Consider the following 27900-nt stretch of genomic DNA (forward strand, 5'->3'; position numbering starts at 1 on the left):
TCCTGTCCCAACACCTTTTAATACAGTTGAATGGATAAAAACATGGATACAAACACATGGATATAGGTATCACTGAAGCAGTGTGACATAAAATAACATCTATATTTACAACACTCCTCTGCAAATAGCAAATGTAAAGTAAAAGATATCCAACAGATCATTTTGTTTGTCTTGCTATTATTTCTTAATCTATAACGTCTCCCTCCCATGTATCCATGCAAGGAAGCAGTATTAGCTGCCCGACTAGAGGGTAGCTCTCTCCCTTGGGCGACTTTTTTTTTTTTTTTTTTGTAGAGACAGAGTCTCACTCTGTCGCCCAGGCTGGAGTGCTGGAGTACAGTGGTGCAATCTCAGCTCACTGCAACCTCCACCTCCCGAGTTCAAGCAATTCTCCTGCCTCAGCCTCCCAAGTAGCCGTGACTACAGGTGCACGCTGCCACACCTGGCTAATTTCTTTAGTATTTTAGTAGAGACAGGGTTTCACCATGTTGCCCTGGCTGGTCTTGAACTCCTGAGCTCAGGCAATCTGCCTGCCTCGGCCTCCCAAAGTGCTAGGATTGCAGGCGTGAGCCACCGCACCCAGCCACCCTTCGGTTACTTGAGACCCTACTTTCATTCGGATCTGAGCTGTCCTACCCGCTCACTGCAATCTGGCTTTTCCTTCTTTGAGTATAAAGTCGATACGGGATGGCTCGCCTACAGCTTCAGTGTTTGAAGTAAAGAAAGCTTTATGCAGATTCTGGCTTTTAATGGGTCTCCTCTGACAGTAGAAAGATTCAAACCACAGCCAATTCCAAGAATCCTTCTAAGAACAGAGACAGAGTCACTTCAAAGGATCTGACTTGCTATACCTAAATATAATTCATGGTGCTTTTTCTATGACACACCATAATATTTTGTCCAAAAATCTTGAAACATGTTATTAACTTTGAAGAAAGAGTAAAAGCAGCCACTTTAGAGACTGGAGACACTCAAGCACTGATCTATTCATAAAGTTTCTACACAGCTGAAGAAGTTTGCATCAAGTGGACAAAAAATAGTACAGAAAACCTAAATACAGAAAAATTCAAAAAACTCCATCTCCTAGAAAGCAGGGCAAGGCTGGGCATGGTGGCTCACTTCTGTAATCCCAGCACTTTGGGAGGCCAAGGTGGGTGGATCATTTGAGGTCAGGAGTTCGAGACCAGCCTGGCCAACATGGTGAAACCCGTCTCTACTAAAAATACAAAAATTAGCCAGGCGTGGTGGCACACGCCTGTAATCCCAGCTACTCAGGAGGCTGAGGCAGGAGAACTGCTTGAACCTGGGAGGCGGAGGTTGCAGTGAGCCGAGATCACGCCACTGCACTCCATCCTGGGCAAAAGAGCAAGACTCAGTCTCCAAGAAAAAAAAAAGAAAACAAGTTAAATGGACTCAGTTAAAGACCTCACTGAATGTAGGAGAATCAATGGGAAACAACGTAAAGCCTTCTGCTAAGACATAAATAGGAGTCCATCTATGTAATCAAGAAATTACTTTGCCTCCTGATCTAAATGCTTGCCTCTAGTCTAGGGCTCAGAAAAAGGCCTGGTTATTTGAACTGGTTGTCAATCAAGGTCCCCTTCATTTTTGCTTTCTTGGCTTCCAATTCAGCCTAGAAAGAAAAAAAAAGCATATGTCTTGATACATGACACGAAATTATTTTCCTTCCTTATTCTAACCAACCCAAACACTCTCCCTTAATGTTCATTTAGTGTACAAACTAGAATCATGGTTCCCAAATCATTATAAACCTCTAACATCTACTTTCCAACCTTTCTGATGTTATAGCACATACACAAAAAATGCTATTTGTAGGCAAAATGGGCAAAAAGACAAGGCTGTGGCCATAGGAAATCAGCACAGGGATCCCAGCAGCCCCAGCGTCCCCCACGGGCTGAGGGAACCAATACTGTGGCATACCAGGCATACTGGGCAGAACAGGAAGAACATCACCCTAGAACAGTGCTACTTAAAAGTTATATGGTCTATGAACTATTTGTTATTGGTCCACACAAAATAGGTACAAAAACTGATAGTAAGCATTTAGAAGCTTCTATAGCAATTTGACACAATAATAATTTTTAAAATCCGATAAAAATTGAGACAATTCATTTTTATTGTATTTTATAAATTACAAATATGTTCATGACAAATTGGAAATTTGAAAAAAGGAAAGCACTGGTCTTTCTACCTTTGAAAGGTTGAGAAGCACTGTTCTAAACGACTATGGCAAGGTAAAGCAGCTCCCAGGACCCACCACTTCTGTCACCAAAAACTCACTACAGACACGATGAGACACCAACGTAGTGATATCTGATTTTGATGATATATTTTAAGTAATTGTCAAAAAAATATATATATAGGCACCATCATACACAGATCCATATGCTCTAAAGATGAGCCCATGAATAGTGCAGAAAACCACCAGTGCTTTAAGAAGCAATGACCAGCCCCAACCCCGGTACTACCAAGGTAGCCCTATCATGTGCCATTACATCCTGGGACAACGTCCAGAAACCCTGACCTTTAACTCCTGACCTTAAACCACAAGAAGCAGATTAAAATATCATCCTGGCCTGGCGTGGTGGCTCACGCCTGAAATCCCAGCGCTTTGGAAGCCCGAGGCGGGTGGATCACCTGAGGTCAGGAGTTCGAGACCAGCCTGGCCAACATGGTGAAACCCCATCTCTACTAAAAATACAAAAATTAGCCAGGCGTGGTGGCACATGCCTGTAGTCCCCGCTACTTGGGACCTGAGGCAGGAGAATCCCTTGAACCCGGGAGGCGGAGGTTGCAGTGAACTGAGACCATGCCACGGCACTCCAGCCTGGGCGACAAAGTGAGATTCCAGCTCCAAAATAAATAAATAAATAAAATAAAAATAAAATACAGAAAATAACATATCATCCTAGTTAGGACTATAACAAGTATCATGATTTAGGGCCTAGATCCTGGGGTCACTACTACAGAGTAGGGTATACTGGCAGTCACAGACCAGGGTTATAAAACTGGCAGCCAACCACTCTAAAAACTCCCAACAGATTTCCTAAAAGATTTCCCTGCCTGCTGGAAGGTCTTTCACACCAAATGATAGGGCCCCAGCACCTTGCTACCCTACCCCTTGCTACTCACCAGCTCTTGCAGTCGCCTCTTGCTCATGCCTTTGCGCTCCAGCTGTTTTTCAATCACTTTGGCATTCTGTGCATATGAGTCAGCAACTTCCCTCTGAAGGAAAAAAGGAGCATCCTTAAACCGGAGGTCTCACCAAGGAATAACAACAAAGACATTAAGTCCTAATGTATACTACTCAAATCATGAAATCATGACTAAAATGGCAGGACTCTGTTCCTTTTCCACTCTCCATCTTTTCAGTAATCCAGGAGCATTTAGGGTATTTTTTTTTTTTTTTTTTGAGACAGAGACTGACTCTGTTGCCCAGGCTGGAGTGCAGTGGCGCAATCTCAGCTCACTGAAGCCTCCACCTCCCAGGTTCAAGCGATTCTCATGCCTCAGCCTCCCGAGTAGCTGGGATTACAGGCGCGCACCAACATGCTCGGCTAATTTTTTGTATTTTTAGTAGAAACGGGGTTTCACCACGTTGGCCAGGCTGGTCTTGATCTCCTGACCTTATGATCTGCCCATCTTAGTCTCCCAAACTGCTGGGATTACAGGCGTGAGCCACCACGCCCGGCCCATAGTTTCTTATCAGCAGAACAGGGTCTAAAAGTGAAGTCTCTAATATTTCCACTACTCCAAGGCTCCCGCTCTAGAGTCCCCTTTCCTCATACCCTTCTCCCCAAATTCCAGTTTCCTTAAGACCAGAGACACTTACAGCCTCAATCTCCTCTTCCTCTTCATCAATGGTAGACACAGTGACAGAACTGAACTTGCCCATGTCTTTGGTCCGTTTGGTCATCATCACCTGGAGTGGCAGGCAAGAAGAAGTCAGTCCGGTTCACCAAAACAGGATCCATGAGCCGTGAGTGTGTGCACACACGCCTGTGTGAGGGGCTGTGGGTATTGGGGGAAACACTACCTCTTTGGGACAGGCTGACCTATTTAAAAGTGCCAATGTTTTTATTTACATATTTTTCTAACATTTGCCATCAAAGGCTCTTATTTTTTTTTTATTTATTTTTTTGAAATAGGGTCTCACTCTGTTGCCCAGGCTGGAATACAGTGGCACAATCATAGCTCACTGCAACCTCAAACTCCTGGGCTCAAGTGATCTTCCTGCCTCAACCTCCCACGTAGCTAGGATTATAGGCATATGCCACCACGCCTGGCTAATTTTACATTTTTTGTAGAGACTGGGTCTCGCAAAAAAACAAACAAACAAACAAAAAAAAACAGAAGGACGGAAGGTATAAAAAAGCATCCTTAACGCTTAATGTCTCAGGTTTGTATCCAACTACTGGCCTCAGGCAATCCTCCTGCCTCGGCCTCCCCAAAGTGCTAGGATTACAGGCGAGAGACACTATGCATGGTCCATCATGGGTTCTTAAAATTTATTTTTAATTACTTTTTTTTTTTTGAGATGGAGTCTCACTCTTGTTGCCCAGCCTGAAGTGCAATGGTGCGATCTCGGCTCCGTAACCTCTGTTTCCTGGGTTCAAGCGTTTCTCCTGCCTCAGCCTCCTGAGTAGCTGGGATTACAGGCATGCACCACCACGCCCAGCTAATTTTGTATTTTTAGTAGAGACGGGGTTTCTCCATGTTGGTCAGGCCGGTCTCAAACTCCTGACCTCAGGTGATCCGCCCACCTCAGCCTCCCAGAGTGCTGAGATTACAGGCGTGAGCCACTGCACCCGGCCAATTAATTTTTTTTAAGAGACAGGGTCTTACTGTCACCCAGGCTGAAGTGCAGTGGCACAATCACAGCTGACTGTAACCTCAAACTCCTGGGCTAAAGATCCTCCCGCCTCAGTCTCCTGAGTAGCTAGAACTATAGGTGAATACCATCACACCCAGCCAATTTACTTTTTATTTTTTGTAGAGATAGGGTCTTGCCATGCTGCCCAGGCTGGTCTCAAACTCCTGGTCTCAAGTGATCCTCCCACTTCTGCCTCCCAAAGTGCTCGGATTACAGGCATGAGCCACCATGCCCAGCTTGGAATGTATTTTTTAATTAGCCCAATTAGTTGTTTTTAATTGTTCAAAAAAACCATTTGTAAAATATCACATGACATCTCTCCATAAAAAGAGGAAAATTTGAAGGAAATTAATGTGAGTAAAAACCATACAATTTCTAACCTTACTCATGAGGCAACTGTAGGAAAGAGAAAACACATAACAGGTGTTACAATTATGTAGCATCTGTTTATACACAAAAATGGCACCCGATTAATAAAGAATACATCCATATACATGCTCGAGGGGATGAATACCCCATTTTCCATAATGTGATTACACACTGCATACCTGTATAAAAATATCTCATGTACCCCATAAATATGCGCATCTATATGCCCCCCAAATTGTTTTTAACTTTTAAAAAATAAAAATAAAAGAATATATCCATAAAGAAAAAAGAAAAAGAAATAAAAATAAGAAAAAGACAAAAAAGAAAAAGAAATAAAAAGAATACATCCATAAAGAGCAGTTTCTCATCACTATAATCTTATTTCAAAACATGAGCTAAATCTAGAGCTATATTAAGCAGTCTCTCCTTCAGTGGTAATTACCTTCTTAGGAGGCTCTTGTTTCTGAGTATATATGTTCGTTTTCCCAAACCCCTGGCCAAACTTGACTACTGCTCCATCCACAATGAAGGTAACAGGAGCATTCTTCGGCTGGGATTGGTAGAAGAGCGGCAGTCCACACCTGCAATGACACAGTGAATTTCTGTGAGGTCTCATAATCCAAATTCCCAAAACAGCAATTTGCAAAGTGTGCTTAGACTCTGGGAATATTTCTGTTTGTGGCATAAACTAATGACTGGCTCTTCTCAGTGTTTCCCAAAACTACCTCTACCTGATAAGAATCACTTAGGCCGGGCATGGTGGCTCACGCCTGTAATCTCAGCACTTTGGGAGGCCGAGGTAGGTGGATCACCTGAGATCAGGAGTTCGAGACCAGCCTGGCCAACACGGCAAAACCCCATCTCTACTCAAAATACAAAAATTAGCCAGGCATGGTGGCAGGTGCCTGTAATCCCAGCTACTCGGGAGGCTGACACAGGAGAATTGCTTGAACCCGGGAGGTGGAGGTTGCAGTGAGTGGAGATCACACCACTGCACTCCAGCCTGGGCAACAAGAGCAAGACTCTGTCTCAAAAAAAAAAATTCATTTTTCTGGCCAGCTGGTCAAAGATACAACTTTGACTAGCCTCTTTGGGGAACATATTGGTATTTGTGCATAGTTGAAGTCTGAAGGCAGTTGAGATTATAAGGATAAAGACATAATGGGGGTCGGGCGAGGTGGCTCAGGCCTGTAATCCCAGAAGTTTTGGAGGCTGAGGTGGACAGATGAACTCAGGTCAGGAGTTCGAGACCAGCCTGACCAACATGTCGAAACCCTGTCTCTACTAAAAATACAAAAATTAGCCAGGCATGGTGGCATGTGCCTATAATCCCAGCTACTAGAGAGGCTGAGGCAGGAGAATCGCTTAAACCCAGGAGGCAGAGGTTGCGGTGACCTGAGATCGCACCACTGCACTCCAGTCTGGGCGACAGAGCAAGACTCTGTCTCAAAAAAAAAAAAAAAGACATAATGGAGAGTTGTATCCAAATAATTATTTTCCTAACACATTATGCCTCTACTTGCCTATGCTTAGAGAAACCCACATTGTTAATACTTACTTTGCACATTTCTTCCTGTACTGTCGTTCAATGCCTTCAGGTCTGCACAGAAAATGGAAGTTAAAAAATAAAAAGATATGAACAAATCTCATTATGTATCAACCTTACTATCCCATTTCTTCAAATGCTAAGAGGGCCTTTCAAAAGTTTTCATTTGGGGGCCAGGTGCGGTGGTTCATGCCTGTAATCCCAGCACTTTGGGAGGCTGAGGCGGGCGGATCACCTGAGGTCAGGAGTTTGAGACCAACCTCAACATGGGGAAACCCCGTCTCTACTAAAAATACAAAATTAGCCGGGCATAGTAGTGCATGCCTGTAATCTCAGCTACTCGGGAGGCTGAGGCAGGAGAACTGCTTGAACCTGAGAGGTGGAGGTTGCGGTGAGCCAAGATCGAGCCATTGCATTCCAGCCTGGGCAACAAGAGCGAAACTCCGTCTCAAAAACAAAAAAAAGTTTTCGTTTCATAGGTCAACTCATTGGTTCAACATTCCTCCCTTCCTGCAACAAACATTTATGGAGCTCCTGATACAGGTCAGGTATCTCCCTGACAAAGGAAGAGCAAGAGGAGGAGCAGTGTAGTCATAATCATAGGTAGCAATAGTAGTTGTAGTAATAACAACAACAATAATAGCGGCAACCACTTATAAACCCTTTACTACGTGCCAAGAGCTATTCTAAAGTATACTTGTATTAACTCGGCTGGGCACGGTGGCTCACTCCTGCAATCCTAGCACTTTGGGAGACCCAGGTGGGTGGATCATTTGAGGTAAGGAGTTCGAGACTATCCTGGCCAACATGGGGAAACCCTATCTCTACTAAAAATATAAAAATTAGTCGGGCGTGGTGGCGGGTGCCTGTAATCCCAGCTACTCAGGAGGCTGAGGCAGGACAATCACCTGAACCTGGAAGGCAGAGGCTGTAGTGAGCCGAGTTCACGCCACTGCACTCCAGCCTAGGTGATGGAACGAGACTCCATCTCAAAAAAAAAAAAAAAAAGTATACATGTATTAACTCATTTAATCCTTACAACAACTCTGTGAGGTGTGTCATATTATTATTCCCACTTTACAAATGAGGAACCTAGGCCCACAGAGTATTACATGGCTTGCCCAAAGTCATGGAGCTAGGAAGCAGAGGTTGAATTTAAGCCTAGGCAGTCAAGCTCAAGAGCCCACACAATACCACCTTAGACAACAAGTCATATACACAAGGACTCAGTTCCACCCACACGGCTGTTTAACAGAAACCTGGGACTCATCCTTGATTCTTCTCTTCCCCTCACCTCCCATACCTACTTCATCAGCAAATTCTATGGATTTTTATCTCCAAGAAAAGACCTTGAATCTGTCTGCTTGTCTCCACGTTCCTGCCACTATCTTAGCCTACACCACCATTATCAACTCCCTGGACAACTGTAACAGCTGGTCCTGACTGGTCTCCTCACTTCCCCTCCCCTTGTTTCAACTTTGTAATAGGCAATATATGCATATGGTATACATAAGAGTATAAAACAAAAAATATCTTCCCCACTCATCCTCCGCCCACCCAGTTCCCTTCCCCAGAGGCAAATACTGTTTCTGTTTTCTTCTGTTCATCCTAGAGATAGCTGATGCATATATAAGCAAAGAATTCTGACTGGTACATAAAGAAAATATTTTTTTCCTTTTTTTAGACAAATGTACGCTGTTCTCTACTTTTGTTCACTTAAAAATATAACTTGGGGCCGGGCGCGGTGGCTCACGCTTGTAATCCCAGCACTTTGGGAGGCCGAGGCGGGCGGATCAGGAGGTCAGGAGATCGAGACCACGGTGAAACCCCGTCTCTACTAAAAATACAAAAAAAATTAGCCGGGCGTGGTAGCGGGCGCCTGTAGTCCCAGCTACTCGGAGAGGCTGAGGCAGGAGAATGGCGTGAACCCAGGAGGCGGAGCTTGCAGTGAGCCGAGATCGCGCCACTGCACTCCAGCCTGGGCGACAGAGCGAGACTCCGTCTCAAAAAAAAAAAAAAAAAAAAAAAAAAAAAAATATAACTTGGTTAAATATATATATATATATATTCCATATCAATAGATAAAGAGTTACTTCATTCTTTACAAGGACTGCATTGTATTCCTTTGTATAGATGAACCAAAATGTCTTTTACGTGTTGGACAAACTCCTAGAAGTGTGTACATTTTAAATTCTGGTAGATGCTGCCAAATTTCTCTCTATAGAAGTTGAACCAATTTAGACTCACACTACCAATATACTGAGAGTTCCTGTTTCCCTACAGTCTCACCAACACTGGATGCCATTAAATTGCATCACTGCCATTCTCACATGTGAAAAATGGAATCTTTTAATTTGTATTTCTTTTTTTAGGAGTAAAGTTACACATCTTTTCATATATTTAATAGTCATTTGCATTTTCTTTGTTTTGAACTGTTAGTTCATGTCCTTTGTTTATTCAGTTACCTTTTAATTTTATATTAAGGAAACTTGCAATAATTAAGGGGCCTTGTTTATTCTCTAGTTTGTCATTTGTCTTTGACTTTTTCCACCATGTGGAAATTTTAGGTTTTTCTGTGGTCAAACCAATCTTCTTTTCTCACATAATAATTCATACAATTCAATAGCAAATAAATAAATAACCTGATTTTTTAAATGGGCAATGGACCTGAACAGACATTTCTCTAAGACATACAAATGGCCAACAGGTATATGAAAAGACTAATCATCAGGGAAATGCAAATCAATACCATAATGAGGACCAGACGTGGTGGCTCACACCTCTAATGCCAGCACTTTGGGAGGCCGAGGCGGGCAGATCACTTGAGGCCAGGAGTTCAAGACCAGCCTGGCCAACATGGTAAAACCCCATCTCTACTAAAAATACAAAAATTAGCTGGGTGTTGTGGCACACGCCTGTGATCCCAGCTACTAGGGAGGCTGACACAGGAGAATCACTTGAACCTGGGAGGCAGAGGTTGCAGTGAGCCAAGATTGCGTCACTGCACTCCAGCCTGGGCAACAGAGCAAGACCGTGTCTGAAACAAACAAACAAAAAAACCATAATGAGATATCCTCTCATTCTAGTTAGAATGGCTATTATCAAAAAGACAAGGCTGGGTGCAGTGGCTCACGCCTGTAATCCCAGCACTGTGGGAGGCCGAGGCAGGTGGATCACAAGTTCAGGAGATCAAGACCATCCTGGCCAACATGGTGAAACCCCGTCTCTACTAAGATACAAAAAATTAGCCAGGCATGGTGGCATGCACCTGTAGTCCCAGCTACTAGGGAGGATGAGGCAGGGGAATCACTTGAACCCCGGAGGTGGAGGTTGCAGTGAGCCGAGATTGCACCACTGCACTCCAGCCTGGTGACAGAGTCAGACTCTGTCTCAAAAAAAAAAAGACAAAAATTAAGTGTTAGGGAGGATGGAGAAAAGAGAACCCTTACACACTGCTAGTGAAAATGTAAATTAGTACAGCCATTATGGAACACAGTATGGGAGATTCCTCAGAAAATTATAGAACTACCCTATGATCCAGCAATCCCACTTCTTGGTATATATCCAAAGGAAATGAGTTCAGTATCTCAAAGAGATACGTGCACTCTCATGCTCATTGCAGCATTATTCACAACAGCCAAGATACGGAAGCCACCTAAATGTCTATCAATGGCTAAATGGATAAAGAAAAGGTGGCACGCATGCACGCATGCACACACAACAGAACATTATTCAGCCTTACAAAAAGAAGGAAGTCCTGCCATTTGTGATAATATGGATGGACTTGGAGGACATTATGCTAAGTGAAATAAGCCAAATATAGAAAGACAAATACTGCATGATCTCACTTGTTTGTGGAATCCAAAATAGTCAAACTCATAGAAGCAGAGAGTAGAATGGTGATTGCCAGGGGCTGGAGGTGGAGGAAATGGAAGGTTGTTGTCCAATGGGTATAAAGTTTCTGTTACGCAAGATGAGTAAGTTTTGGAGATCTAATGTACAGCATCATAACTATAGTTAACAATATTGTATTGTACATTCTAAATTTTTTAAGTATTCTCGCTACCTACACACACAAAGAAAATGGTAACTGTGAGGTGACAGATACATTAATGAGCTTAATTGTGGTGATCATTTCACAGTGTATATGTATATCAAAATATCAAGCTGTATCCCTTAAACTACACAATTTTTGTCAATTATACCTCAATAAAGCTAAAAAAATTAACACATCATATTGATAGAATGAAAGAGAAAAACATAATCATTTCAATAGACACATAGAAAAAGCACTTGACAAAATTCAAAACCCCTTCAATATACTAAGAATAGAAGGGAACTTCCTCTACCTAATAAAGGGCATCTCTGAAAAACCCCCATCTGTTTACCCACATCTTAGTGCATTTTCTGTTGCTGTAACATAATACCACAGACTGGATAATTTATAAATAAAAGAGATTGATTTCTCACAGTTCTGAAAGCTGGGAAGCATAAGAGCATGGCTCCGGCATTGGGCAAGGGCCTTCGTGCTGCATCATAACATGGCAGAAGGGCAAGTAAGTATGAGAAAGCTCGGTTTTAAAACAAAGCCGCTCCTGCAATAACAGACCTACTCACATGACAGCAACGTTAATCCATGCATAAGAGCAGAGCCTCATTAATCCATTCATAGGGCAGACAGATTAAGTTTCCAACACATGAACTTTTGGGGAACACATTCGAATCATAGCACCACATAAACTAACATCATACTTAATGGTGAAAGACTGAAAGCTTTCCCCCTAAAACCAGGAACAAGATAAAGATGCCACTCTCACTACTTCTATTCAACACCTAGAATAAATTTAACAAAAGAAGTGCAAGAAATGTACACTGAAAACTAAAAAGTATTACCAAAAGAAATTAAAGACCTAAATAAATGTAAACACATTTTGATGTTCACAGATTGGAAGACTTAATATTGTTAAGGTGGCAATACTCCTCGAATGAATTTCCAGATTCAACACAATCCCTTTCAAAATTCCAGCTGGCTTTTTCACAGAAATTTAAGCTGATCCTAAAATTAATATGCAATTGGAAGAAATCCAGTACAGCCAAAGCAATCTTGAAAAAACAAGAACAAAGTTGGAGAACTCACACTTCCCAATTTCACAACTGACTAAAAAGCTACAGTAATAAAGACAGGGTGGTACTGGCATAAGGACAGACATACGGGTCAATGGAATAGAACTGAGAGTCTAAAATAAACCCATACATATATGGTTAACTGATTTTCAACAAGGGTACCAAGACAATTAAGAGGGAAAAACCCAGTCTTTTTAACAAAAGGTCCTGGGAAAACTAGATAGCCACATGCAAAAGGATGAATTTAGCCCCCTACCTCATGCTATATAAAAAAACTAACTCAAAATGAATGAAAGATCTAAATGTAAGAAGTAAAATTATAAAACTCCTGGAAGAAAACATAGCTGCAAATCTTCATATGCTTGGATTAGGCAAACATTTTTTCTTTTATTTTTGAAACAGATTCGGGCTGTGTCACCCAGTCTGGAGTACAGTGGCACGATCTTGGCTGGCTCACTACAACCTCCATCTACTGGGTTCAAGCGATTCTCTCCTACCTCAGCCCCGAGCAGCTGAGACTACAGGTGTGCACCACTACATATGGTTAATTTTTGTATTTTTAGTAGACATGGGGTTTCACCATGTTGGCCAGGCTAGTGTCAAACTTCTGGCCTCAAATGATTCACCCACCTCGGCCTCCCAAAGTGCTGGGATTACAAGCATGAGCCACCACGCCTGGCCACTTCTTAGATGTGACGCCTAAAGCACAAGCAATGGAAGAAAAAAATCAGATAAATGGGATGATAAAAATTTAAAACTTGTGTGCTTCAAAGAATATCATCAAAAAAGTGAGAAAACAATTCACAGGGTGAAAGAAAATATTTGCAAATCATATATATGATAAGGGACTAGTATGCATAATATAGAATTCTTACAACTCAACAACAGAAAGACAAATACACCAATTTAAAAATGGGGGCCAGGTGCAGCGGCTCACACCTGTAATCCCAGCACTTTGGGAGGCCAAGGCGGGTGGATCACCTGAGGTCAGGGGCTGAAGACCAGCCTGACCAACATGGTAAAACCCCATCTCTACTAAATACAAAAAATTAGCCGGGCATGGTGGTACGTGCCTGTAATCCCAGCTACTTGGGAGGCTGAGGCAGGAGAATCGCTTGAACCCAGGAGGCAGAGATTGCAGTGAGCCAAGATTGCAACGCTGCATTCCAGCCTGGGCAACAAGAGCAAAACTCCGTCTCAAAAAAAAAAAAAAAAAAAAAAAGAATTTCTACTTCCTCTGTTTCCCCTGTCCTTCCTAAGGTTCCCCTCCAACTTGACTGGCCAGGGCAGAGATGAGGGAGGAACAAGGAAGCGGGCAGGCAGGCAGTACAACTGAGGCAGATGGTCTATTGGTGAATGCCAGCTGTTTAGGAAAAACTCTGCCAACCTGGGTTTTTCCTCTGATCACACCACAACAACAACCCTCAACACAGAAGAAGACTCCCATGACCAAATGTGTGTGGGGTTTTCCCCACACTCCAATAAATGGATGCCAGCTAGGTGTCCTCCAATTCAGTTCTGACACTGTCTACTCGGACACAGCGTCAGATACCACAGGTTGAGGGCTTGGTCCCCAAGACCGGCCACCAACCAGATACCAGTTGCAAGTCCAGGCTTCCAAAACTTTTTTTTTTTTTTTTTTTAAGACTGAGTCTCGCTGTGTGACCCAGGTTGGAGTGCAGTGGCACATCTCGGCTCATTGCAACCTCTGCCTCCCAGATTCAAGCAATTCTCCTGCCTCAGCCTCCTGAGTAGCTGGGACTACAGGTGAGTGCCACCACGCCCAGCTAATTTTTTTGTATTTTTAGTACAGATGGGGTTTCACCGTGTTAGGATGGTCTTGATCTCCAGACCTCATGATCCACTTGCCTCAGGCTCCCAAAGTGCTGGGATTACAGGCATAAGCCACCGCACCCGGCCACCTGGCTAATTTTTGTGAGTTTTTTGTAGAGACAGGGTTTCGCCATGTTGGTCAGGCTGGTCTCGAACCCCTGACCTCAAATGATCTGCCCGCTTCGGCCTCCCAAATTGCTAGGATTACAGGCGTGAGCCACCATGCCTAGCCAGGCCTCCAGAACTTCCAACCAACTAGCTTCAAGCTGAGGTTCCCACGACCCCCTCTTTGGGTTCGATTAATTTGCTAGTGCAGTTCACAGAACTCAGGGAAATAGTTAATGTTTACCAGTTAACTACAGAGGATATCACAAAGGATACAGAGAAGAGATGCACAGGGTGAAGTAAGGGGCAAGGGGCATGGAGCTTCCATGCCCTCCCTGGGCACGCCACCCTTCAGGAACCTCCACATATTCAGCCATCCAGAAGCTTCCCAAACCCTGTCCTCCTGGGTTTTTATGGAAGCTTTGTTACAGAGGCATGATTGACAACCATGTAGAAATGTGATTGGACAAAAAGCACGTGACCTAAACCCAGCAAGGCCTGTCTGTTCAGACTTTTCTTGGCCTCTGTGCAGCATTCCTTTCTCTAGGGCGGAGGTGTCCAATCTTTTGCACAATCTTGCAAACATACTAAAACCACTGAATCATACACTTTAAAATGGTGACTTTTATGGTATGTAGATTATAACTCAATTTAAAAGAAACTAAATATCGGCTGGGTATGGTGGCTCATGCCTGTAATCCCAGCACTTTGGGAGGCTGAGGTGGGCAGATCACCTGAGGTCAGGAGTTCAAGACCAGCCTGGCCAACATGGTGAAACCCTGTCTCTACAAAAATTACCCAGGTATGATGGTGGGTGCCTGTAATCCCAGATACTCAGGAGGCTGAGGTTGAAGAATTGCTTGAACCTGGGAGGCGGAGGTTGCAATGAACAGAGATCGTGCAATTGCACTCCAGCCTGTGTAACAGAGTGAGACTCTGTCTCAAAAAAATGGAAAACAGAAACGAAATCTCTGAGGGTAAAGCTGGGGCATTCAAATTAAAAAAAAAACAAAAACAAAAACAAAAAAAAACTCCTCCAGATGATTCCGGCACACAGCAAAGGTTGAGAATCACTTTGCTAAGGTGTACATGAAAAGTAGAATTTCTAAGGCATACATTATATGCATCTTTAGCTATACTGGATGTTGCCAAAGTGCTTTCCAAAGTCATTATAACTATTTATGTCTTTCTGGTACTGTAGGAGACTTCCAGTTGCTCTTTGACAACACATGGGTATTATTTTCCCAATTGAAGGATAAGGAAATTGGGGGCCTAAAAGATTACTCGCCCAAAGTCACAAAGTGGTACTGCTTGGGATATACAAGACTGTATAAACTATACAGACTGTGCTGACCATCATCTTTAACGTTCTGCCTCTCCATTTACAAGTATTACTTATGTCAAAGGTGCTCCAATTCATTGACATCACTGGACCAGGGCACTAATAATATTTTTGGTTCTATATACCCTCTCTGGTCCCACTGGGACTAAATTCAACCCCATATTGAAGAGAGAGATTCACTATACAGAGAATGAACTTCTCCTAGAATCCTGAAGTCGGCCAATCCCGTAAGTTCAAGCTTTCAAAACACATAGAAATATCAAATAAATGGGGCTGCATATTTCTCAATGAGTTAATCTTCAAGTACCAACGACAAACTGGATTTTGTCAAGTTTTTAAAAATGTATCTATTTCTAACTATGTGCCAAGAAGCAGGCAAGATGTCTGTCCTAAGGGTTTCAGAAAAATAAGGCAGGGTTCCTGCTCTCAAAAAGTCCATCTTATTGAAATAGTGAGACTTTAATGTAAATGAGGTAAGAATTTCAAGTGGTATGACTATAAAGAAATGATTAATATGAGATAGATGTTTGGGATAATTGACCTTGATTTTCTTTCCTATCCTGAATCTCAAGGAATATATGAGACAGGGAAGACTCTGTGACCAAAAACAAAACAAAACATTCTCGGCCGGTTGTGGTGGCTCATGCCTGTAATCCCAGCACTTTGGGAGGCCAAGGCGGGTGGATCATTTGAGGTCAGGAGTTCGAGACCAGCCTGGCCAACATGGTGAAACCCCATCTCTACTAAAAATACAAAAATTAGCCAGGCATGGTGGTGCATGCCTGTAATCCCAGCTCCTTGGGAAGCTGAGGCAGGAGAATCACTTGAACCCAGGAGGTGGAGGTTGCAGTGAGCCAAGATTGTGCCACTGCACTCCAGCCTGGGCAACAGAGTGAGACTTCGTCTCAAGAAAAAAAAAAAAAAATTCTCCATTCTGGCTGTGGTAGCTAGCCTCTAAGGTGGCCCCCAGTGATCCTTGTCCCTGGTACTAACACCCTTGTATAGTCACCTCCCACAATGAATAGCACTGACTTGTGACACCAAAAGGACATCACAGAAACAACTGTGTGTGCCTTCTGAGTCATAGCCATAAAACGCATTGCGGCTTTTGCCTTGCTCTCCTGAATTACTTACATTGTGGGAAGCCAGCTGCCATGTCATGAGGATACTCACACAGCCTTATGGAAAGATCCCTGTGGTGAGAAACTGAGGCTTCTTGTCAACAGTTAGCACTCAACTGCCTACCATATGAGACACCCTGGAAGAGGAATCTCCAGCCCTAATCAAGATTTCAGGCCAGGCATGGTGGCTCACACCCGTAATCCCAGCATTTTGGGAGGACAAGGCAGGGGGATTGCTTGAGCCTAGGAGTTCAAGAACAGCCTGGGCAACATAGGAAGACCCTGTCTTTACAAAAAAAATTAAAAATTAGCCAGGCATGGTGGCACATGCCTATGGTCCCAGCTACTTAGGAGGCTGAGGTGGGAGGATCTCACTTGAGCCCAGGAGATCGAGACTGCAGTGAGCTGTGATTGTGCCACTGCACTCTAGCCTGGGTGACAGAGTGAGACCTTGTCTCAAAAAAAAAAAAAAAGACTTCAGATGACTGTTTACATAGTCATCTTCTTAATCGCAGCTTCATGAGAGACCAGAACCACCTAGCTAAGCTTGCTCTTGAATTCCTGACCCACAGAAAATACATAAAATGATGTGTGTTCTTTAAAAAAAAAAATCAAGAGAGTACCAGAAGATGAAGATGGACAGATCATAGAGTGCATTCAGGCTTATATTTTTATCCAGCCAACTAGGAGTGTTTTCCTTGTACTCCACAATGATCCCTAAATGAAATCAGATGGGGAGTAGGGAGGAGTCCTTAATGGATTGGGCTAGACTCCTCCCCACTCAGAGCAGCTTTCTGCTTATCAGTCTTATTTATTTATACTTCTGGGTAAGAATTTAATTAAAGAAAGGATTTTTCATCTAAAAATGTTTGAAAGGCATTGCTATAAGTGATGAAGGGTCACTAACAGATTTGAAGCAGGTGACTGACATAATGTGTATTTCAGATAATTCAAGCAGTAGAGGATAGACTGGAGGAGAGCAAAACTAGAGACCAAAAGACCAGGTAAGAGGCCACTTCAGTAGTCTAAGTAAGTGATTTTGGGTACTGAAATAACGGCAGTGCAGCAGGGCTGAACAGGAGGCGGCAGCCACAAAAGAGATTAGAAGGCAGAATCGACAGTACATGGTGAGTGACTAGATGTATGCAGGGGAGGGTAGGATGGTGGGGACAGATGAGACAAAGAGAGACTGACTCCTAGATTTCTGGCTGGGGCCACTGCACGAATCCTGGTGTCATCATAGGAAGAAGGAAAAGAAGGACTAGCATTTGGCTAATAGTAATAGAGACCTGACTGCAATGGCTTCAACAAAAGAGCTTGTTCTCTCATGTAAAAGACATCAGGAGGAAGGCAGTTCTGAGCACTGGTTGAGACCCAAGGATAGCAAGGCAAAGGCTCTGCAATTCTTGTGGCCTCTCCTTCCCAGTTCCAGGCTGGCTGCTAGTGCTCCAATTATCATGTCCATTTCCCAAGAAGCAGGATGGAATAAGGATAAAGGATAAAAAAGGCTTGAAGTCACCCATCAGCTGACATCTACTTCCATCTCTTTTGCTTGGCCAAAGCTAAGTCATTTTCAGAATCTTAGTTGTTGGGGGGAAGGGGACTGGAATATGCACCCTAACTTTACAGACACTCGTGTATAGGAGGGTGTAGCAGAAGAGTGTCAGAGTACACCTGTAATCCCAGCACTTTGGGAGGCCGAAGCGGGCGGATCACGAGGTCAGGAGATTGAGACAGTACCGGCTAACACAGTGAAACCCCGTCTCTACTAAAAATACAAAAAATTAGCAGGGCGTGGTGGCGGGCGCCTGTAGTCCCAGCTACTTGGGAGGCTGAGGCAGGAGAATGGCCTGAACCTAGGAGGCGGAGCTTGCAGTGAGCTGAGATCGCGCCACTGCACTCCAGCCTGGGCGACAGAGCGAGACTCCGTCTCAAAAAAAAAAAAAAAAAAAAAAGAGTGTCAGAGTGGTGCTGAGTAAATCAATCTGTGGTATTGTCCACAGTAGAGAAATGATGAGTTTGGCCTTCATCATGTTGGATCTGAAAGGTAGGACATCAGGGACATCAGGTGAAGAGGCAGAGTAGGCAACTGGCTATACAGTTCTGGGACACAGGAAGGCACAGTAGGCAGATTTAGATTTTATCATCAGCATAAAAGTATAACTAATGCCATGTAAGGTGACAAGAATGCCCAAGGAAGGCATAAAGAGAGTGGAGACAAAAGCAAGGTCAGAACCGCATGGAATACCAATACTTGAGGGGCAGGCAGAAGAAAAAGAATCCAAAGGATTGAGAAAGCCAAAGAAGGAGAAGGAGGCTCACAAGAGCAGCTTCACGTGGTGAAACCCTGTCTCTACTAAAAATACAAAAATTAGCCAGGCGTAGTGGTGCACAACCGTAATCCCAGCTACATGGGAGGCTGAGGCAGATAGATCACTTGAACCCGGGTGGCAGAGGTTGCAGTGAGCTGAGATCGCATCACTGCACTCCAGCTTGGGCGACAGATCGAGACTCCATCTCAAAAAAAAAAAAAAAAAAAAAAGAAAGAAAGAAAACACGTAGCTAGATGTCAGCCTATAGCTTTTTCTGGTTCAACACTAAAGTTTCATAAGGGCAGGATTCTTTGCTGTTTACTGGTTATACTGGGTTAGATAGTGACCCTTAAAAATTCACATTCTGGCCAGGCACAGTGGCTCATGCCTGTGATCCCAGCACTTTGGGAGGCCGAGGTGGGAGGATCACTTGAGTCCAAGAGTTTGAGACCAGCCTGGCCAACATGGTGAAACCCTGTCTCTACTAAAAATACAAAAACTAGCCAGGCATGGTAGCACGCACCATCTCAAAAAAAAAAAAAAAAAAAAAGAAACAAAGAAAAAAGAGAAAAAAATCCACATCCATCCAGGAACCTCAGAATGTGACCTTATTTGGAAATAGTGATGTTGCAGATACAATTAGTTAAGTTGGAGGAGGATGGGCCCTTATCTAATATGATTGGTGCCCTTGTAAGAAAAGAACAGGCAAAGGGAGAATGCCATGTGACGATACAAGCACTGACTGGAGTGATGCATTTACAATACGAGCCAAGGAATGCCAAGGATTGCTGGTAAATGTCAAAAACCAGGAATGAGGCAAGGAAGGATTCTCCCCTACAATCTTGAGAGAGAGCATGGACTAACACCTTGATTTCAGACTTCTAGCCTCCACAACTATTAAACAATTTCTATTGTTTTAGGCCACCCAGTTTGTAGTACTTTTTTTTTTTTTTTTCTTATTTTTTGAGACAGAGTCTCACTCTGTTGCCCAGGCTGGAGTACAGTGGCACAATCTCAGCTCACTGTAACCTCTGCCTCCCCATACAAGCAATTCTCCTATCCCAGCCTCCCGAGTAGCTGGGATTACAGGCACACGCGCCACCATGCCCAACTAATTTTTGTATTTTTAGTAGAGATGGGGGTTTCACTACGTTGGCCAGCCTGGTCTTGAACTCCTGGTCTCAAGTGATCCACCCACCTCAGCCTCTCAAAGTGTTGGGATTACAGGCATAAGCCACCACACCCAGGCTGTAGTACTTTATTATGGCACCTCCAGAAAACTAACACACTGGCAGCAGGGCGCGGTGGCTCAGGCCTGTAATCCCAACACTTTGGGAGGCCAAGGCAGGCGGACCACAAGGTCAGGAGATCAAGACCATCCTGGCTAACACGGTGAAACCCTGTCTCTACTAAAAATACAAAAAAAAGTTAGCCGGGCATGGTGGCGGGCGCCTGTAGTCCCAGCTACTCAGGAGGCTGAGGCAGGAGAATGGCGTGAACCCGGGAGGCAGAGCTTGCAGTGAGCCAATATCGCACCACTGTACTCCAGCCTGGGCGACAGAGCGAGACTCTGTCTCAAAAAAAAAAAAAAAAAAAAAGAAAAAAGAAAACTAATACACTGGTATATATTCCAGACTTCTAGGATAGTATCTGGAACGTAGCAGGAGCTCGGTAAATGAAATATTTGTTGCATGAATGGATGGATTTTTTAATTCCCTAGGACTGACCTTTCCATGACTTCTAGCACCTGCTGCTGACCGTCCCCTAGCCACACCCCCACACACTTCTTGATACTCTCTCCTCTGTTTTCTGCATCACCAGGTTCTTCTGGTTCTGTTCCAATTCTTCTGTCTGCCTTTTAAATATTCAGTCCTATCTGCTTGCTCCACACTCTGTAATTTTATCCCTTCCCAGGTTTCAATTTCCCATATATCCCAAACTCCCAAATCTAAAACATAGCTAACCACATCACACCCCTGCTTAAAAAACAGAGATAGGCCGGGCGTAGTGGCTCACCCCTCTAATCCCAGCACTTTGGGAGGCAGAGGCAGGTGGTTCGCCTGAGGCCAGAAGTTCGAGACCAGCCTGGCCAACATAGTGAAACCCCATCTCTACTAAAAATACAAAAAATTAGCCAGGCGTGGTGGCAGGTGCCTGAAATCCCAGCTACTCAAGAGGCTGAGGCAGGAGAATCGCTTGAACCTGGGAGGCAGAGGTTGCAGTGAGCCAAGATCACACCATTGCACTCCAGCCTGGGCAACAAGAGCGAAACTCCATCCAAAAAAAAAAAAAAAAAACGGAGATGGCTCTTCATTGCCTACAGATTAAGGCCAAACTTGTCCACTTCAGCACTTTACTCTGTCCTCACCCTAGTATGCATGAACCCCTTCCTGTAAAGTAACCTGTGCTCCAGTCACAAAGGACAATTCAGGTTTCTAAAGCACACCATGTTTGATGTTTTTAATGCTTCCATATTCCTTCCACCTGGAATGCTCTTCATTCCCTTCATCTACTTGGTGAAATCTTAGTTCAGGCTAAACACAAATGCCATCATCTTTTGAAGCCTTTCCTGGCCACCATTGAGGACAAATGACCCACTCCCACCTGTTTTTCCTTTCGTTGAGAAGACCAGTATTTTTTCCTATCACAATAGGAGTCATTCCCTTAAAGTCATGAGCTCTTTAATGGTAAAAATTATACCTTATTCATCTTCACAGATCCAGTACCTAGCTCAGTGCCTGGCACATGGCATGCTCCACAAGATTACAGGTTGAATGAACTCATTCAAACCTGTAAATTGTAAACAAACTACAGCTATCAAATGGCAATGGAGGGGCCGGGCACAGTGGCTTATGCCTGTAATCCTAGCACTTTGGGAGGCCAAGGAGGGAGGATCACTTGAGGCCAGGAGCTCAAGACCAGCCTGGCCAACATGGTGAAACCTCGTCTCTACTAAAAATACATAAATTAGCTGGGCGTGGTGGTGCACGCCTGTCATCCCAGCTACTGGGGAGGCTGAGGCAAGAGAGTTGCTTGAATCTGGGAGGTGGAGGTTGCGGTAAGCCGAGGTCACACCACTGCACTTCAGCCTGAGCAACAGAGTGAGTGAGACTCCATCTCAATTAAAAAAAAAAAAGCAATGGAATCACATCTGAGCACCATTTCAACAAAGCACAATAAAGATATTACTACATTAACAGAAGTTAGAAAACCACCATAGGGCTGGACATGGTGGCTCACGCCTGTAGTCCCAGCACTCTGGGAGGCCGAGGCGGGTTGATCACTTGAGGCTAGGAGTTCGAGACCAGCCTGGCCAACATGGCGAAACATATGAAAAATACAACAAACCAACCAACCAACCCAGCAACAACAAAACAGGTCTACCCTGGAGTCATACTCTAATTTTTTCTATTTTCCTCCCTTTCTAATCCTTTATCCCACTTTCTTTTTCTTCCTCTTCCTTCTCCTTCTTCTTTGTCAAATAGAGGATTGAGTTATTATCATTGATCCATACAAAGTCCCTCTCTCATTTATTTTCTTTAATTCCCACCCCCCATTTCTATTCCCCGTCTTCCCATGTGCAACCTTCCTAATATGTTTGATATGCATCTTTTTGTTTGTATGTATTTTTAGAAAATGTTTATTGTTTTGTGTGCAAAAGAAAAAAATTAATAATAAAAAAACATAAAAAAATAAGAAAGAAAACCACCACAAGTGTCAAAGTATTGGGACCAACTGACCTGTTCAACAATAGATGTGATATTGCCGGGCGCGGTGGCTCACGCTTGTAATCCCAGCACTTTGGGAGGCCGAGGCGGGCGGATCACGAGGTCAGGAGATCGAGACCACGGTGAAACCCCGTCTCTACTAAAAAAATACAAAAAATTAGCCGGGCGTGGTGGCGGGCGCCTGTAGTCCCAGCTACTTGGAGAGGCTGAGGCAGGAGAATGGCGTGAACCCAGGAGGCGGAGCTTGCAGTGAGCCGAGATCGCGCCACTGCACTCCAGCCTGGGTGACAGAGCAAGACTCCGTCTCAAAAAAAAAAAAAACAATAGATGTGATATTTATATTATTCAGAAACAGACTCCAACACAATAGGGAAATCCTAAACAGGAAGCATCAACCTCTTACCTCCGCAGATACATAGTCTCCTCGTCTTCTGTGTTACAAAACTTATGGGCATGTTTGGCAGCATCAATCACACGGGACCGGTCCCGGGGCCTCATGGGCAATTTCTCTAACTGGCAGTCTGAAGGAATGGAGAGATCTGGTCACTAGAGTCACGGCAAAATATAGCAAATGAGTCACTGCAAAATATCCTGAGAAGTTTTGAGTGGGGTCCCTAGCACTAGAATTTTCTACTACAATTACTATGCTTATTGAAGCCTATTATTGAATGTTCCAACTAAAAATGACTTGCTGTCAGGAGACCTTGGCATTTGGTCCCAACTCTCTTACTACCCTGGTGATCTTTGGCAAATCACTTCCTCCTTTGGAGACTTTTGCCTCATTTGAAAGATGAGTTAGATGATATCTCAGAAGTCCTTCCCAGTACTGCAATTCAGGTTTCTATGAGTATTTCTGTGATCACAGTACACTTGGTTTGTGTTATAATGCATTAGAATCAGGAGACACAATCAAGCATACTGGAATGCCTACGAGGAAGCACTGGGAAAAGTGGGTATGTGCTAAGAAAAGGAGAGAGGCTGGGCGTGGTGGCATGCACCTATAGTCCCAGCTACTCAGAAGAATGAGGCAGGGCGATTGCTTGAGACCAGGAGTGCAATGCTGTAGTGTTCCATGTTTGTGCCTGTGAATAGCCACTGTACTCCTGCCTGGGCAACACAGCAAGACCCTGTCTCTGTTAAAAAAAAAAAAAAAAAAAAAAGAGGTGGCTCATGCCTGTAATCTAAGCACTTTGGGAGGCCAAGACGGGCAGATCACCTGAGGTCAGTAGTTCAAGACCAGCCTGGCCCAGCTACTTGGGAGACTGAGGCGAGAGAATCGCTTGAACCCAGGAGGTGCAGGTTGCAGCAAGCCGGTAACGCACCATTGCACTCCAGCCTGGGCAACAGAGCGAGACTCTGTCAAAAAAAAAAAAAAAGAAGAGAGAGGGTGATTATATAGTATACAAATGATCCATCCTAGTTGGAGGAATTTTAATCTGAAAACAATGAAAACACAGTAAACAAATTAGGTACAGTTGTAAAGCAGATTGAAAATTGATATAATGGGCCGGGTGTGGTGGCTCACGCTTGTAATCCAGCACTTTGGGAGGCTGAGGTGGCAGGTGGATCACCTGAGGTCAGAAGTTCGAGACCAGCCTGGCCAACATATAGCGAAACCATCTCTACTAAAACATACAAAAATTAGCAGGGCGTGGTGGCACACACCTGTAGTCCCAGCTAGTTGGGAAGCTGAGGCAGGAGAATCGCTTGAACCTGGCAGGCAGAGGGTTGCAGTGAGCTGGGATCACACCACTGCACTCCTGCCTGAGCAACAGGGCAAAACTCCGTTTCTCAAAAGAAAAGAAAAGAAAATTTATATAATGCAAATTAAGTACCTAAAGGATCACAGAGAAAGTCAAGTGGTCAGAGTAATTCAAGATGAATAGAGGAGGTGAAGAGAGGAGTTAGAGAACACTAGGCAGTTTACATGTCAGCTCATTTACTCTTCACAATGAATGGTTAAAGTAGAGATTTGTTGTTCCTGTTTTAAAGACGAAGGAACTGAGGTTAAAAAGGGTAAGAGATATACCATGCATCTAATAAGAAGCAGAACAAGAATTCAGACCCAACTCTAAGTGATTCGAAAGCACATGCTGCTTCCACCACACCTCCTTACCAAGAATTAATTTCTTCAATAAATACGTGAGGGCCCTCTAGGTAGCAGGCACTGTTCTAACACTGTGCTGAAGATTCAGCAAACAACAAAGCAGATAAAGTCTCCGCCCTGGCCGGGCATGGTGGCTCACGCCTGTAATCCCAGCACTTTGGGAAGCCAAGACAGGTGGATCACCTGAGGTCAGGAGTTTGAGACCAGCCTGGCCAACATGGTAAAACCCCGTCTCTACTAAAAATACAAAAATTAGCCGGGTGCGGTTGCTCACGTCTGTAATCCCAGCACTTTGGGAGGCCGAGGCCAGCGGATCACCTGAGGTCGGGAGTTCGAGACCGGCCTGACCAACATGGAGAAACCCTGTCTCTACTAAAAAAATACAAAATTAGCTGGGCATGGTGGTGCACGCCTCCCAGCTACTCGGGAGGCTGAGGCAGGAGAATCGCTTGAACCCGGGAGACGGAGGTTGCAGTGAGCCCAGATGGTGCCATTACACTCCGGCCTGGACAACAAGAGTGAAACTCCCTCTCCAAAAAAAAAAAAAAAAAACAAAATTAGCCGGGCATGGTGGCAGGCGCCTGTAATCCCAGCTACTCGGGAGGCTGACGCAGAAGAATCACTTGAACCTGGGAGGCAGAGGTTGCAGTGAGGTGAGATCGCACCATTGCACTCCAGCCTGGGCTACAAGAGCTAGACACTGTTTCAAAAAAAAAAAAGTCCCGGCCCTGATGAAGCTTACATTCTAGTGGAAGAGGCAACATATTTTAAAATAATTATAATATGATCTTGGGTAATGGTAAGTGCTAAACATTAAGCAGGGTAAGAGGACAAAGTGACAGGGATGCTGTTTTAGATAAGGTAATCAGGGAAAGGTTCTCTAAGGAAATGACATTTTAGCAGAGACCTGAATGAAGTAAGGAGGGACTGAGGGAAAAGTTTTTGGGGCAGAAGAAATACCAATTCCAAAGGCACTGGGGGGCAGGAACACTTTGGACATGATGGAGAAAAAGCAAAAAGGCCACTGTGGCTGAAGTGCAATGAGCAAGGGGAAGACTGTTAGGGGATGAAGCCTGAGAGGTAGCCACAGGCCTGTTCAAGGGTCTTGGGATGGATGGACTTTGGTTTTATTCTCAGTGTTATATGAAACCATTGGTTTTGAACAGGACTCTGGCTACTATGTGGAAAAGAGTGGAAGCAACGAGAGCAAGAGACTATTGTGCCAATCCAGGTGAAAGATGGTAGTAGCTTGGACTACAGTGTTAGAAGTGGAGGTGGTAGGCCGGCCGCGGTGGCTCATGCCAGTAATCCCAGCACTTTGGGAGGCCTAGGTGGGTGGATCACTTGAGGTCAGGAGTTCAAGACCAGCCTGGCCAACATGGTGAAACCCCGTCTCTACTACAAATACACAATTAGCCGGGTGTGGTGGCACATGCCTGTAATCCCAGCTACTAGGGAGGCTGAGGCAGGAGAATCGCTTGAACCTGGGAGGCGGAAGTTGCAGTGAGCCGAGATCACGCCACTGCATTCCAGCCTGGGCAAGAAGAGCGAAACTCCGTCTCAAAAAAAAAAGAAAAAAATTAGCCGGGCCTGGTGACGCACACTACTTGGGAGGCTGAGGCAGGAGAATCGCTTGAACCTAGGAGGCGGAGGTTGCAGTGAGCTGAGACCGTGCCACAGCACTCCAGTCTGGGTGACAGAGTGAGACTCCCCCTGTCTCAAAAAGAAAAAGAAATGGAGGTGGTAAGAAGCAGTCAGATCCTGCATACATTTTCACGAAAGCACCTGCAGGATTTCCTGATGGACTGGACAGATGTAAGGTATGTGACAGAGAGAAGTCAAGACTGATTCCAGGATTTGGTCTGAGATACTGGATGAATAGTTGCACTACTGACTGCAATAGGGATGACTATAAGAGGAGCAATTGGAGAGCGGGTGTAGAGGGTCATGAATTCAATTTTCAGCACGATATGTTTGAGAGGCCCATTAGACATTCAAGTGGAGATGTTGAATAGGTAATTGGAGTCTCAGGAGAGGTGCAGGTTAAAGATGAACATCTGGGAGTTACCAGCATGTCGGTTGTATTTAAAGCTTGGGAATGAATGAGATCACCTAGGGGGTGGGTACAGAGTGAGAATAGGTGAGAGTACTGAGCTATACATAAGGCGTTGGAATGCCTAAAAGTCTGAGAGAGAAAAGGGAGCCAGACAAGAAAGGGAAAAATCTAAGGCTGGGCGCGGTGGCTCACGCCTGTAATCCCAGCCCCTTGGGAGGCCGAGGCGGGTGGATCACGAGGTCACGAGTTCGAGACTAGCCTGGCCAAAGTAGTGAAACCCCCATCTCTACTAAAAACACAAAAATTAGCCGGGCGTGGTGGTGGGCGCCTGTAATCCCAGCTACTCGGGAGGCTGAGGCAGGAGAATCACTTGAATCCGGGAAGCAGAGCTTGCAGTGAGCCGAGATTGCACCACTGCACTCCAGCCTGGGCAGCAGAGTGAGACTCCATCTCAAAAAAAAAAGGGGGTGGAAATCTGAGGTAGGAGGAAAATCAGGTGAGTATGGAGTCTTGGAAGCAAATAAAAAACATGTTGCAAAAGGAATGAAATGATTACCTCTGTCAAATGCCACTGAGAGAAGAATTAAAATGAACATTGATAATTGACCACTAGAACTGTTAACATGGAGCCAAATACGGGATGATGAGGTGGGAAGGAGAGCCTACCTGAAGTGAGGTCAGGAGAGAATGAGAAGTCAGGATGCAGAGACAGCCAATATAGGCAACTCTTTTGAGAAGCTTTGCTATAAAAGAAGCAACGAAATGGGGTTATAGCTGGAGGGGAATACAGGATCAAGGGAGGGTTTTATTTTCGTTTGCTGTGAGGTAAGAGCAACTGCAGCATCTTGGTAACCAGCAGAAACGTTATAAAGCTTCTAGAGGCAGTAGTTTTTGAAGACAGTGGATTAAGAGGGAAATACAATATGTTTGTGTTTCTATTTTTGTTCTCCTGAAGGAGTTTAGTTTTGAGGAAGGTCTGGATACAGAGTCACAAGGCTAAACAAAAAGCAGGAAAAAAAATGCCCTGGAGTGCGGCGGGGATGCGTAGGGAGGATTTAGTCGGAGAGAGAAAACCCACCAATCTTCGTTGAGAAGTGGCTCCCAGATCACAGCCAGAGAAAATTCGCCTTCAAGAACCCGAAGTCTGGCTCCTTGCAGACGCCCCCGCAGTTCCCGGCTACTCACCCAGCACTAGGACCATCTGGCCGCACAAACAGTAGTAAACATGGAGGGGCTTCTCGCCGTCGTCATATTCCTCCCGGTCCCGAGTGTCAGAGCAGACTACTGACCGAGACACTACTTTCGGCATGGTTCCCAAGAGCAATCTGAAAACTCTACGCCAAGAAGAGGGTCGCGCCGAAAT

General features: G+C 44.5%; 1 protein-coding gene across 2 annotated transcripts; it reads right to left on the reverse strand.

Annotated features, from left to right (window-relative positions):
- STEEP1 (STING1 ER exit protein 1) lies at positions 1 to 27900 on the reverse strand. Of its 2 annotated transcripts, XM_055267698.2 has the most exons (7): positions 27723 to 27900; positions 22778 to 22895; positions 6822 to 6863; positions 5706 to 5844; positions 3854 to 3943; positions 3154 to 3246; positions 1 to 1633 (listed from the first exon to the last, which is right to left on the reverse strand). In XM_055267698.2, the coding sequence occupies exons 1-7, from the start codon at positions 27844 to 27846 to the stop codon at positions 1571 to 1573; spliced, it is 669 nt and encodes a 222-aa protein (XP_055123673.1). In that variant the 5' UTR covers positions 27847 to 27900; the 3' UTR covers positions 1 to 1570. The 2 variants fall into 2 exon arrangements, with proteins under 2 accessions (XP_055123673.1, XP_055123674.1); XM_055267699.2 differs by lacking the exon at positions 6822 to 6863.

The sequence above is a fragment of the Symphalangus syndactylus genome, chromosome X (genome assembly GCF_028878055.3).
Source record: "Symphalangus syndactylus isolate Jambi chromosome X, NHGRI_mSymSyn1-v2.1_pri, whole genome shotgun sequence".
Classification (NCBI taxonomy): Eukaryota; Metazoa; Chordata; class Mammalia; order Primates; family Hylobatidae; genus Symphalangus; species Symphalangus syndactylus.